Source organism: Sorghum bicolor, chromosome 7, assembly GCF_000003195.3.
Source record: "Sorghum bicolor cultivar BTx623 chromosome 7, Sorghum_bicolor_NCBIv3, whole genome shotgun sequence".
In the NCBI taxonomy this organism is placed as follows: Eukaryota; Viridiplantae; Streptophyta; class Magnoliopsida; order Poales; family Poaceae; genus Sorghum; species Sorghum bicolor.
In genome coordinates this window covers 53707580-53720738 of record NC_012876.2, presented here as the reverse complement: position 1 = coordinate 53720738, position 13159 = coordinate 53707580, and the positions used below count along the sequence as shown (strand labels likewise).

The 13159-nt window shown below is 46.5% G+C and overlaps 2 protein-coding genes across 2 annotated transcripts; one reads left to right on the top strand and one right to left on the bottom strand.

The window, feature by feature from the left end:
* On the top strand, positions 219–4555 carry LOC8070079 (serine/threonine-protein kinase A-Raf). The gene is made up of 3 exons (XM_002445440.2): positions 219–2200; positions 3161–3616; positions 3842–4555. The coding sequence occupies exons 1-3, from the start codon at positions 1070–1072 to the stop codon at positions 4124–4126; spliced, it is 1872 nt and encodes a 623-aa protein (XP_002445485.1). The 5' UTR covers positions 219–1069; the 3' UTR covers positions 4127–4555.
* Positions 8671–12543, bottom strand: LOC110437281 (uncharacterized mitochondrial protein AtMg00810-like). Its single transcript, XM_021465672.1, has 2 exons — positions 11620–12543; positions 8671–8718 (listed from the first exon to the last, which is right to left on the bottom strand). Exons 1-2 carry the CDS (start codon positions 12541–12543, stop codon positions 8671–8673), a joined length of 972 nt encoding a protein of 323 aa, XP_021321347.1.

Here is a 13159-nt window from a genome sequence, read left to right as displayed (position 1 = left end):
CGCCAAAGCAATCAACCGTTGGGGTGGGGGGCCTCCATCGCAACATTCTCCTTCCTTCCTTCCCCGCGCCGCGCCAACGAGTCCACTTGCAGGTTTCCGTCGGCCGGCCGGCCTCGCCTCGCCTCGCCTACCCACGTTGCTGGCTGCGCGTTCCTCCCACCTTCCTGGCTGCCTGCCTGCCCGCCCGCTCGCGGCTCCTTCCGATCGGGTAAGCGGCGCCGGCGGGGACGCCTCTCGCTCTCGCTCGTCTTTGTTGCTGATTCTGAGGAGGAGGAGGAGGAGGAGGCCAAGGCCAACTCTTCTTTTTTCCCTCCAGGATTTGGGCACCAGCTTCGTTTGCGTTGCGTCGTCAGTGCGTGTGGCGTGGGATTTGATTTGAATTCTGGCTCCGCGTCATGCTTTCCGCAGATTCCTTGACCTTTCTCTATTTTTCATTCACAATCATGAAACATGCTTCCCGCGCACGTCTCTGTTTTCCCTTTCGCTCGTCGATCCTCTGTTCTGTTCGTAGACGGTAGTAGCGCGTGGCTTTTGACCAATGGATGCAAGCATTTTTTTCCTCTGGTGACTTTCAGTTCAATTGAAATAAGAATTCATCTACGTTTCTTTCTTTCTTTCTTTCTTGTTGATCAATCAAGCGTATTGATCTCTTATAGCAGCAGGTTACTCTGCTTTCGAATTGGTTTCATTCAGGAGGCGGAGCCGGTCCATTGAATTCGACCGGGGCAGGCAGGAGATTCGGTTCGGTTCGGGCACCTTCTTCTTCAACAAGCAAAGGGATCAGGCGATACCAAATGTGGCGTACCTGTGGGATGTGCTAGGATCCGGATTCCTCTCCTCCAGATTTCTCTGATCCACCTGGAGAATACGGGACCATCTCGTTGGTGGCGGCAGGCAGCGAACCACGTCTCCACCAAGCCACCGATCCGCCGCCGCCTCCTGCTGTGCGCGCATCGCGCGGCCCGCGCTCGCCCCATCGTCTCCCGCCGCCGCCTGCCTGCCTGCCTGCCGGAGCCCCTCTGCCCTCCCTCGTGACTTCGAGAGGAGGAGGAGGAGGAGGACAAGATAGATGGACGACGAGGATTACTCGTGGGTGCGGCGGACGCGCTTCTCCCACTCCGTCGTCCGCTCCAACTCCGGGAGGGAGCAGTTCGGCGCCTTCGTCGAGCAGTTCAACCGCGGCGCCGCGCTCAGGCACAAGGGCGCCGCGTCCGGGTTCAAGCTCCACGGCCTCAACATGGAGCCAGGGACCACGAGGTTCTCCACCTCCTCCGTTCCGGTTCCGATTCCGATTCCGACGACCACCTCGCTCTGCGCCAAGCCCAAGGACATGTCCTCGTCACCAGACGCCAACAAGCCGCGGGTGCAGCACGAGCACGACAAGGCGGCGGCAGCCAGCGATCGCCCGGCGTCGCAACAGCCATCAGCGACGCAGGACGGTGCCAAGGCTGCGACTGCGAACAGGAAGAAAGGAAGCGGCAGCAACCTCAGCGTGGCCGTCGTCCCTCGGGAAGAACAACCCGCGGTTCGGAGCGCGGAGGAGGATGACGAGCGCCCCGGAGCCGCGCCCGAGTTCTCCTTCCACCCCGACGAGCAGAGCCTGACGCTGCAGCGAGCGTGTTCAAGCCCTGCTCCGTTCCCGCGGAAGAAAACAACGCCCGGCGATGACGACGCCGCGCTCACGCGCAGCTCGTCGCTTAGCGTGCTCGGTGAGGCGCCCAAGACGACGAAGCAGAGGGCGGTGTCGCCCCTCCCGACGCGCCACGTTCCCGAAGTGTTTCAAGAGGCCAAATCTGCCACCAAGAGGTTCTCCACGCCGCCGCCGTCCCGGAGAGCCGCGTCTGAGATGGAACGGAATGGGTGCCCGCCACCAGCGCCGGTGACGACGGTCAGGGCTCCGGGCAAGCTCAAGCATAGGAAGGAGGGCCACGGCCATGCCAGCTGGAGGACGAAGGTTTCTGCGCTGGAGGTGCTCGAGAAATGGTCCGTCGATCGCTCTCAGCTGCTCATTGGGCACAGATTCGCGTCAGGGGCTCACAGCCGGTTGTTCCACGGAATCTACAAGGAGCAGCCTGTTGCTGTCAAGTTCATCAGACTGCCTGATGACGAGGAAGATGCAGAGCTGGCTGCTCAGCTTGAGAAGCAGTTCCACACGGAGGTCACCACTCTGTCACGCCTCAATCATCCTAATGTCATCAAGGTAACTCACAGACTTTCCAGTTTGCGATATCTTTTATTTATGACGATGATTATACTGGCATGATTCTACACTACTGGCTGTGGAACAGCCTGGAATGCCACATTATCTTATTGAGTGATTGAGGTTTTCTAGTTACTTTACTTTGCTACAAATTTGTGTTTAATTAGATGCACTCATGATTATATGGCCAACTATCAAGAAATTTGAATTATTGATGTATACGCATTTTCCTTTTTTTGTTTTGTTCACAATTGGTACAGTATACAAATTGCATACCAGAGGGACGCTTGGACCTGCTTATTTTGAATGAACAACCTTAGGATTATGTCTTTTATTACTTACATTGAATTAATATAACCTTTCTTCCAGCTGACCTGGAATATGGGAATCTCTACTATTGTACTACCTCCATTCTCATATGTAGGATGCTGATTGGTTTAAATTTCAACTGACCAACGTCAAACTAAGAAAATTGGTGGGAGCACTATATTAATTAGTAGTTGCACTTTTAGCGTTACCTTACATAGGCCTTGTTTAGTTCCGAAAAGTGAAAACTTTTCGGAACTGTACCACTTTCGTTTGTTTGTGACAAATATTATCTAATTATGGACTAACTAGGATCTAAAGATTCGTCTCGTGATTTCCAGCTAAACTGTGTAATTATTTTTTATTTTCGTCTATATTTAATGTTTCATGCATGTGTCACAAGATTCGATGTGACAAGGAATCTTGAAAACTTTTTGGTTTTCAGTGTGAACTAAACAAGGCCATAGTTCCATGCCATCCTATCCTACTCTTAAATGCCTATCACATGGGCACATGTAGTATCGTCCTGTTCAGTTGAGTGCAAACATATACTGGAATTCAGGAAACGAAAGCCCATCCTTTATCGTAGTTACAGATCATGAACTTGCTTTTATGACTTTCCTTCTCACTTCATTCACATTTTTTACTTTGTAGCTGGTTGGAGCATGCAGCAGTCCACCAGTATTCTGTGTCATCACTGAATTCCTTTCTGGTGGTTCTCTGAGAGCGTTTTTGCACAAGCTGGATCACAAAGCTCTTCCTCTGGGCAAGATCATCTCAATTAGCTTGGATATCGCACGCGGCATGTCATACCTTCACTCGCAGGGAGTTGTCCATCGTGATGTGAAGCCAGAGAACATCATATTCGATGAGGAATTTTGTGCAAAGATTGTTGATTTTGGAATAGCTTGCGAACAAGAGTACTGTGACCCTCTGGCAAATGACACTGGGACATTTAGATGGATGGCTCCAGAGATGATGAAGCACAAACCGTACGGTCGAAAAGTCGATGTCTACAGCTTTGGCCTTATCTTGTGGGAAATGTTTTCTGGAACGATACCATATGAAGAGCTGAACCCATTTCAAGCAGCTTTTGCTGTTTTTGACAAGGTAATAACCCTGATGCCCATTTCCTTACCTGCATGGTCATATATATGCATTGACTTGTTCAAAATTAAGAGATTGGCTTGCTAAAGAAACAATATGTTGAGACATTTCAAATAGCAACGCTGTATGGTGAAGTTTCAGAAGTACATAGACATTTTTGTCTCATGACTCTGCAGTAGTGTTGCTTTTTGAATTTTTTTTTGATGAATATGCTTCTCTAATTTTCAGAATGTGAGGCCGGTGATTCCTACTAGCTGCCCAGCACCAGTACGGCTTCTAATTGAGCAATGTTGGGCCTCGCATCCGGAGAAGCGGCCTGACTTCTCTCAAATAGTTCAGATACTGGAGAAGTTTAAGAGTGTTCTTGACAGAGATGGCACACTCGACAATATGCCAAGCTCGATCTGCCAGCTGGAGACTCACGATCACAAGAACTGGCTTGCTCATTGGGTCCAAAAGCTCAAACATAGCCATCCTGATCTCTCTGGGCCGCCTCCGCCAAAACTGTTGTAACTATTCACCGTTCTGTACCTTCCCTCCCTTTCAAACCCTGCTAATCCCATAGGTAACAAAATGTAATTTCAGTTATTTTCTGTCTATAGATAGATTAAAAAAAAAGATTAGTAGCACAGTTAGCACTTGCTTCGCTTCACCACGGTGTTCTCTTTCAATACACAACAAAATGTGAATACAAAGGTTGCTGAGAATGCTTCTTCAAGGGCTTGAAATGATTGATATCGTCACATAAGAACTCATGTGACTTTTGGGCACACATTGATATACACACATTCTTGTTTCGCCAAAAAAAAAGATATACACGCATTCCTTCATGAGCCTGCAATGTTCCTTGTTTAGCTTGTCCATATTATTTACTATAGTAGAAGACTTGTCATGTGTATTTTGACTAGTAACAGAGCTTTTTACATGCTTGGTGCTGTTGCATATTGTTCTGTTCTTGTGCTGCCTATATAATTCGGAAATCTGCTCTCTGTGCACTTATGGACGCGGAAAAAAATGTGCCTCGGAACATATTTGAACGGACATAGGAGTAACTTTTATCGTCTAGCTGATTTCATATACTCTCCGTTTGAACTTTTAAATTATAAGATATTTTGTCTTTTCTAGAAATATTGATATTATTATTTATCTAACTATAGTAAGTAGCAAAAATTATGTATATAGAAAAGTCAAACTCTTGTAATTTGAAATGGTTGGAGTGGATGTTTATTCTGAGCGCGTTGGTGACAAATCACGGCTTCATGAGTTAAATCTGTGGCATCCAGTTGACTAAATTTGTCAGTGCAAGTGAAGCAAAGTTGTATTCCCTTACTATGCGGGCATTCTTCAGTTTTTTTTAAAAAATATATAAATCATGGGGTTGCAGTTCCCTTACACTGACGCGATCGGATGATGCTACGTCACAATGTTGTGCTATCTCGAACTCGACTGATTACAAATTCAACATCTGCTTTCTGAAATCCGAAGTTCTGATGTACTGAATCCTGACATTAAGGCCTTTTTTAGTTTTAAAAAAATTTACAAAATTTTTCAAATTTTCCATCATATGGAAATTTACGGCATATACATAAAATATTAAATATATATAAAAAAATAATTAATTGTACAATTTGTCTGTAATTTACGAGACAAATCTTTTAAACTTAGTTAGTCTATGATTAGACAATATTTATCAAATACAAATAAAAATATTATAATCTTTATTTTATAAGAAATTTTGGAATTAAACAAGACCTAAAGTAAAAACCAAGCGCACACATACGGTACGGAGCGGAGGCGGCCATGGCCAAGGAGCTGTGGGGCCGCCACGCCTATGCCCACGCCCGCACTGCACTCCGCCTAGGCTTTGTTCCGTTCTCGCTCTCTTTCTTTGCTATCTTTTCTTTGCTGAGAACCACGAGTCCTCGGTAAAGGTCTAAAAATTTTTGGCAAAGGCTTTGCCGAGAGCTTGCCACGTAGCTCTCGATAAAGAATTATTTGCCGAGAGCCACGTGGTAGGCTCTCGACAAAGACTTTGTCGAAGACCAGAAGCGCCCTCGGCAAAGCCCACAGCATGGTTAAGTAACGTCAAAGTTGACGTCGTCTTTGCCAAGAGCCGTCCAACCAGGCTCTCGGCAAAGACTTTTTATTTTTTTAAAATCTTTGCCAAGAGCCCATCTGAACGGCTCTCATTAAAGACCTCTTTTGCCGAGAGCCAGCCTGGCAGGCTCTTGGCAAAGGTGGAATTTGTTTTTCCCTATATATATATATATATATATATATATATATATATATATATATATTCTATACTCTAGATGTAGAATATTATTCTACACCGCAAGTCAAAACTGAGTAGAAAAAATACTGAGTAGTACTGGAGAGTGTTCAGTATCGTCTTGTCCAACACTCAGGATCACGAAATACTGAACAATACTGAATTTTGCTCAGTATAACACTTCGGTGTAGAATAGTATTCTACACCTAGGGTGTAGAATAGCATATATATATATATATATATATATTATAATATAATATAAAGTCCAACATAAACCACAAGTTTATAACATAAGCCACAAGTTCATAACATAAACCACAAGTTCACATGGATATCACTGCTCGAAGTCGTTAGCGCCTCACCCCTGATGTTGTGACTCTGACCCGTCGTTACCATGGCTTTCGTCGTGTCTCGAGCCCCCATCTGGCCACGCCGACCAGGGTGAGTGCCCCAGGGTGTGGAGAGCTCCCACCTACCCACGGCGCCCACATGGCCTGCCCTGACGCCGACTGGTACGGGTACGAGTACTCGGGGCGCAGAGGAGGGCTGCCGGACAACCCGGGGTGGCCGTGCTGCAGATGGACACCAGACCACGTGTGCTGCGTACTCGGGTGGACTATCTATATATGATTTGATTTGTTTTCTCCTTACGAATAAAATTAACTTATATTATTATAAGGTTTTATGGTTTAGAGGTATCGTCACGATAAATTCGTCAGAGGTCCCTCAAAACTATAGGACCGGATATGCAGATTGATTCTTATGACTGTGTTCACTGTGTCAACTCTGTTGAGGAAACTCTGGAGCACCTGTTTTTGGACTGCCCTTTCGCTTTGGCCAGTTGGGATATGATCAATGTTGAAATTCAAATTCAGAGCTCTTTTCCAGATATTGTGGTGTAGATTAGAGACCAGCTTGCCTCTCCTTTTGACATGGAGACGACTATTCTTATGTGCTGGGCACTATAGATGATGAGGAATGATCTCATCTTCAAAGGAATTCAGCCGAGCCTAGTAGGTTGCTGGAGGGTTTTTCTCAGAGAGGCCTCCCTTCTTTAATACAGGATCAAGCCTAGTCTCCAATTCCAGTTTGATTCATGGATTTAGAGTCTACAATAGTTTGCAGGAGTAGGCTTATTTTCTTAATTTTTTTCTTTGTCTCCTGAACTCCCTGTGCTGCTGCTGGTTCGGGTGTTTTTTTTTTTCCCGTTTTTGTGTTTTTTTGTATGTATTCGTTCGGAACCTCTTTTTGCTTTTGCTTTAATATATTTTCTGTAGGGACTTGGGTCCCTCCAATTCATTCAAAAGAAAAAAAAAGAGACCCAGGGCAATGAGAGAACAGAAGGCGATGGCCCCGTTCCATGGGGTCCACTAATACACAGAGGTACTATAGAGGCGGTTCTAAACTTCTTTTTATAGGCGGTTTGACGAACCGTCTGTGATTGGTGGCCTTTGGGAATAAATTTTTCCACAGGCGGGTAACTGAGAACCGCCTGTGGAAATGCATTTCTACAGGCGGTTCAGCTATGCCAACCGCAGGTAGAAATCTTTTTTCAGAAAATATGAAATCGGTTTTTAAAAATAGGAAAAAAAGATTTTAATATAGGGAAGGCTCACTGGCTATTCGCCCGCCCGTCTCCGAGTCAAGTCGCAAGTCGCACATTTTTTCGTGTAAAATCGTGTGCTACGCGGTCGGTGGGACACGCGTACCCTCCTCTACCACTCCACGTTGTTTGAAATAGAGTTTAGTTCCCCACATACTATCATAAACCAAGCATAAATTGATTATTTGAGGTCCTAAACGGATTCAAATGGAAAAGTCGTCAACTACAAAGTTTTACAACTTTTTAAGACCTACAACTTTTATATTGGTAGTTTCTTCATCCGAGGTCATTTACAAAATTTGAATTTCAAATTTGAGAAATTCAAACGTAGTTTTCGATGACAAGATGATTTCAAATGAAAAAAATTATCAACTACAAAGTTTCATAACTTTTCAAGATCTACAACTTTCATTTTGACGGTTTTTTCAAACGAGGTCATTTGAAAAACTCAAAAAATTCAAGTTCAAATTATTTCTACAGGCGGATTTCTTAATAAACCGCCTGCAGAAATCATATTTCTATGGGCGGTTTCTTAAGAAATCTGCCTGTAGAAATACATGATTTCTACAAACGGTTTTGTTAGAAAAACCGTCCGTAAAAATTGATTTTCACATGCGGTTTCGTGGTCGGGTAAGGCAATTTCTTTTCACAGACGTTTTTTAATTAAAACCGTCTGTAAAAATTATGTTCCACCGCTGTCTTTGAGCACTTTTGTAGTAGTGGCCGCCCGTGGCCACGGAGCAGATGGCGGCGAGCTGCGGCCCTCCGCAGGTGGCGATAGCCGACGAGGCCGCAGCCAGGAGAGAGACGGGAGAGGCGGTGGCGGCGCTCTGGGACGTGCTCGCCAACGAGGCCCACGAATGGAGACCAAAAACATCAGAAGCAGCAAACAATAGTAATCCCCTTCAGAATAACACGACATGATCAGGTTCTCAGAAGCATTCACCATACTCTGAAGAAATTTGCTGCTTCTGAAATTTCAACTACTGAGCACTACGTCCATGGTTTGTAAATTACATTCTTATGCATTAGCCGCAATAGCAATCCCAAGAACACAACATGATCAAGTTCTAGTTAAGTGCATGCACATCTTCAGGCCCTAATAAACAGAGGCATTTCCACAAATTGATATGCATTAGTTGAACTGGCCCATCTCACCCTTCACTGTGCCAACCTTATGCTTCAGCCTTCAGTTCTGAAATTGAGATACTTTCCCAGCATTTTTTTCTCCTTCACATAAAAAAAAATGAACCATGAATCAGAAAAAATGGTAGCTGGTGGGAGCCCCCATCTTCTGGATTGATGCCACATTGTCTTCCTTGCTTTGGGGCCTGGAGCAGCCACACCACTTGCACCCCAGGGCCGGCCCCGGCTCCAGCAAGGTTTTTTAGAGACACAGCTTAGTGTTAAGACCATGCGGGACCAGGTTCAGGATAACTATACATGGTGGTAACAAAGATTTTTTTTAGTAAGTGGGAGAAATTTCAGATCCTCCAAACACAGCATGCTGATATTCACAGCTTCCTCCTGCATGACTTGGGAACACGTGCGACGCTAGAAGAATAGTGCCAAATTGGTTCAGGCAAAGGCCATCTGCTGTTAAATAGTAAAAATGTATGTCATTTCCTATTATTGATGAAGCTTATATAGGAAAAACAATATATTTATGTGAAGCAATGTTACAAATGAAACAAATAGATTGAGCTGCATGTGTTAAGAATTCCAAACTTTTGGATTAGGACGATCAATAACGGCCCCTGCAGCAGTCCGACAAAATAGAGATCCAGTAAGGAGACCTCACATGTCAACCTAACTACATAGAAGGATATGGCAAATGCAGCTCATAAATACCGAGTATTGCATGTAATGTGGGTCTTGGAGCCACTGAATATAAGCTAAAAAGCTTAATCTACAAGGAAGACCACCTCCAATATCCACCTCCACGATATTGCATTAAGAAGAAACTTCTCGATGAGGAACACCCAGAAGGCCGGTTGCCATGGACGTGCCATCAAACGCCCAAGACACATGTTGGGCTGCCCTAGATGTGCCATAAAGCCCCCAAGACACATGGGTGGGCTGCCCTAGATGCGCCATCAAGTGCCCAAGACACATGCCTACACCCATGTGTATCTCGCTGAAAGCGACTCAAGTGATTACACGTATAACTCAGTGAAATAACATTTTTTTTAAACCCAGGGCTATTTAAATTCTCTCACATATAGGGAGACGAACCCAAGAGATGAAAGCCTGTTTAAATTCGCTCCCACATAGAGTTAAGCGAACCTAGGACATGAGGTGCTAATTAAAAAGACTCCCATGACATAGACTATAGATCCATTCGCCACTCAATATATAACCTTACGCTCTTTTTTATTTCTCAAACACATAAGTGAGTTGCGTATCATTAATATTAAGAAAAAAGGGATAAAAACCCCAACACACAAACACACCAGAGTGCAACTCCTCACTAGCGAGCAACAAAGGCTCTAGTTAAGCTTGAAGATGCCTCATCAAACACACATATATTGAGACGATTCAAAAAAGTCCATGCATCCAAAATGCTGAGGGAGTTGAGGCCGCGTTTAATATGATTATGTTGAATATGTTCCAAATTCAATTGCATATTATAAAGGCCGATTTCTGATGGAGCGAAGCGGAGACCTGTTGAAGCCGAAGACTGGGCCATTGGTGTGCGCCCTCATTGTCACTTGGGGGATGTGGGGGCTGGCCCCCAAGGTACGGAACATATACCCAAATTAGGGTTTCACTGAGGTTATGATCTTGTAAGCTGCCGCACGACATTGTAACCCAACTCTTGATAATAGCGAGGAGTGTTTGTTAGCTGGCGTTCGTGGTTTTTTCCCTTCGCATTGAAGGGGTTTTCCACATTAAATCTTGTGTCTTGGCTCCGATTTGATTTTGTGTTTTTCGTCGTTTATACGCCGTCATTCACAACAGATCATACGCACCAACAGAGATGATTTCCCACATGTTCAAATGATGTTTCCCTGTGCTGATCATTTGGTTCACCATATTAACATAAGACTAGATGGATCGAAAACAAAACCATTGAAACAGGACTGAAATCAAGCAACATCAGTTAAAACCCAACATCCTATGCACACACATAAAGTAAATTTCACAAACCCACCAACATTTGGGATAATCATTACAAACCCACCAATTCTTAAGCCATTTCAGTTAACCCCATTTATTGGTGGGTCTGTGAAATGGGCATAGGAGTTGGAGGGTTTGTGACTATTAACACCAAAAAATGCTAGGTCTGAATTTTGTTTATACACAAATGTTTTCTTTCTTTTTAAATAAAAAGGTGTAAAAGCAAGAGGTCACATGAGTCGGCTTAAAGTAACAAGAACCCAGAGATAACCATTTTTTTTGCAAACAAGAGACAACCAAATTGACCCTGAATTTTGCAACTATACCAGTCTGAGATTATAATTAAAGAAAATATCAATTAGAAAAGATGTAAATAATCAGACGCCTTAGAGATGCAAGTGAAATTTCCTATTACTCATATGAAATAATATTTGCATATATTACATAAAAAAAGACAAATATAAGACATACCTTTTTGAATCAAAATCCATCAATAACATCACAATTTGATCTACTGATAAATAAGGAGTCTGATCCTTTTCATAAAAGTTTATGCTAATGAAATTCCTATTAGAATCTATTATTGGCCCACCAATTCCAGCCTAGTTCTGATGATGAACGTGCAACGATTATCATTGGTATTGGAATTAGGGTTTCACACCATAGGCTAACCCTAACCAAGGTAGCCATATAATTAGGGATACATGGGCCTCATACTCATATACTCTAACATCCCCCCGCAGTCTGAACTACCGTCGCAGCGGAGTTTACAGACTGGACACGAAAGAAAAGAGGTACAACACACGAGCCCCCCCACAGACACAACTAGCCACTGGTGATGTTGAGGCTGGTGCGGAACTCGGCGAAGGTCGAGGACGGGAGACCCTTGGTGAAGATGTCGGCGAACTGGGAGGTGGTCGGGACGTGGAGGACCCGAACATCGCCGACAGCGACCCGGTCCCGGACGAAGTGTAGGTCGATCTCCACATGCTTGGTCCTCTGGTGCTGGACCGGGTTGGTGGAGAGGTACACCACACTGACGTTGTCGTAGTAGACCAGCGTGCTCCTGGAGAGGGGGCTGTGAAGCTCGGCGAGGAGCTGCCGGAGCCAGGAAGCCTCAGCCACGCCGTTAGCAACAGCGCGGTACTCCGCCTCGGCACTGGAGCGGGAGACAACCAGCTGACGCTTGGACGACCAGGACACGAGGTTGCCGCCTAAGAAGACGGCGTAGCCGGAGGTAGAGCGCCGAGTGTCCGGGCACCCGGCCCAGTCAGCGTCAATGTAGACGACCAGCTCGCTGGAGGGAGACCGGTGAAGAAGCAACCCGTAGTCGACGGTGCCGCGGAGGTAGCGGAGAAGGCACTTGAGAGCAGTCAGGTGGGGCTCTCGAGGATCATGCATGTGGAGACAGACCTGCTGCACGGCGTATGTGATGTCTGGCCTGGTGAAAGTGAGGTACTGAAGGGCACCAGCAAGATTCCGGTACGCAGTGGGATCTGCAACTAGACTACCCTCGGCCTCTGACAGCTTGCCCTGAGTGTCAACCGGAGTGGGGCAGGGCTTGCAGCCAGTCATCCCTGCTCGCTCCAGGATATCAAGAGTGTACTGCCGCTGGTGTAGAAGAAGCCCAGTGGGACGAGGCTCAACAGTGACGCCAAGAAAGTGATGGAGGACACCCAGATCCTTCAGAGGGAACTCCAGCTGAAGAGCACTGATGATGCGGCGCAGAAGTGAAGGACTGGAAGCTGTGAGCACAATGTCATCAACATAGAGCAGCAGGTACGCAGTCTCGGCTCCATGGTGGTAGATAAATAGGGACGTATCTGACTTGGCCTCCACAAACCCCAGTGTCACCAAGAAAGCAGCAATCCGAGAGTGCCATGCCCGAGGGGCCTGCTTGAGACCGTAGAGAGACTTGTTGAGCCGGCAGACCATGTCCGGACGAGAGGAGTCAACAAATCCCGCTGGCTGACTGCAGTAGACTGTCTCAGTAAGATGCCCATGCAGAAAAGCATTCTTCACATCGAGCTGATGCACCGGCCAAGAGCGAGCAAGGGCCAAAGAGAGCACTGTGTGGACAGTCGCCGGCTTCACCACAGGACTGAAGGTCTCATCGTAGTCGACCCCAGGGCGCTGAGTGAAACCCCGGAGAACCCAACGAGCCTTGTATCGCTCAAGGGTGCCATCAGCCCGCCGCTTGTGAGTCCAGATCCACTTGCCGGTGACAACATTGGCGCCGGACGGTCGCGGCACCAGATCCCAAGTCTGGTTGGCGAGTAGCGCCGCGTACTCCTCTTCCATCGGCGCCAGTGAGGGTCCAACAGGGCGGCGCAGACGGAAGAGGGTACAGGAGAGACCTGCGAGTCGCCGGGCATCACCGCAAGAGCCCGGGACCGCAGGGTACCAGCCGCGTGCCGCGTCACCATCGGGTGGACATGACGCTGGTCGCGATGAAGAATCGGCGGGTGGTACACCGGCGACACAGCACGTGCAGTCGGTGCCCACGGTGGTGGAGTAGGCGTGGCCGGCGGAGAGGAGACCACCAACGGTG

What these genes read in the sequence shown, in the direction of transcription:
- LOC8070079 (XM_002445440.2), top strand. Translation starts at nt 1,070, where the DNA reads ATGGACGACGAGGATTACTCGTGGGTGCGGCGGACGCGCTTCTCCCAC. An exon ending in ATCATCCTAATGTCATCAAG is followed by an intron (nt 2,201 to 3,160) that starts GTAACTCACAGA and finishes TTTACTTTGTAG; the next exon opens with CTGGTTGGAGCATGCAGCAG. An exon ending in CTTTTGCTGTTTTTGACAAG is followed by an intron (nt 3,617 to 3,841) that starts GTAATAACCCTG and finishes TCTAATTTTCAG; the next exon opens with AATGTGAGGCCGGTGATTCC.
- LOC110437281 (XM_021465672.1), bottom strand. Translation starts at nt 12,543, where the DNA reads ATGGTCTGCCGGCTCAACAAGTCTCTCTACGGTCTCAAGCAGGCCCCT. An exon ending in TGTACCTCTCCACCAACCCG is followed by an intron (nt 8,719 to 11,619) that starts GTCCAGCACCAG and finishes TTTTATGTGAAG; the next exon opens with GAGAAAAAAATGCTGGGAAA.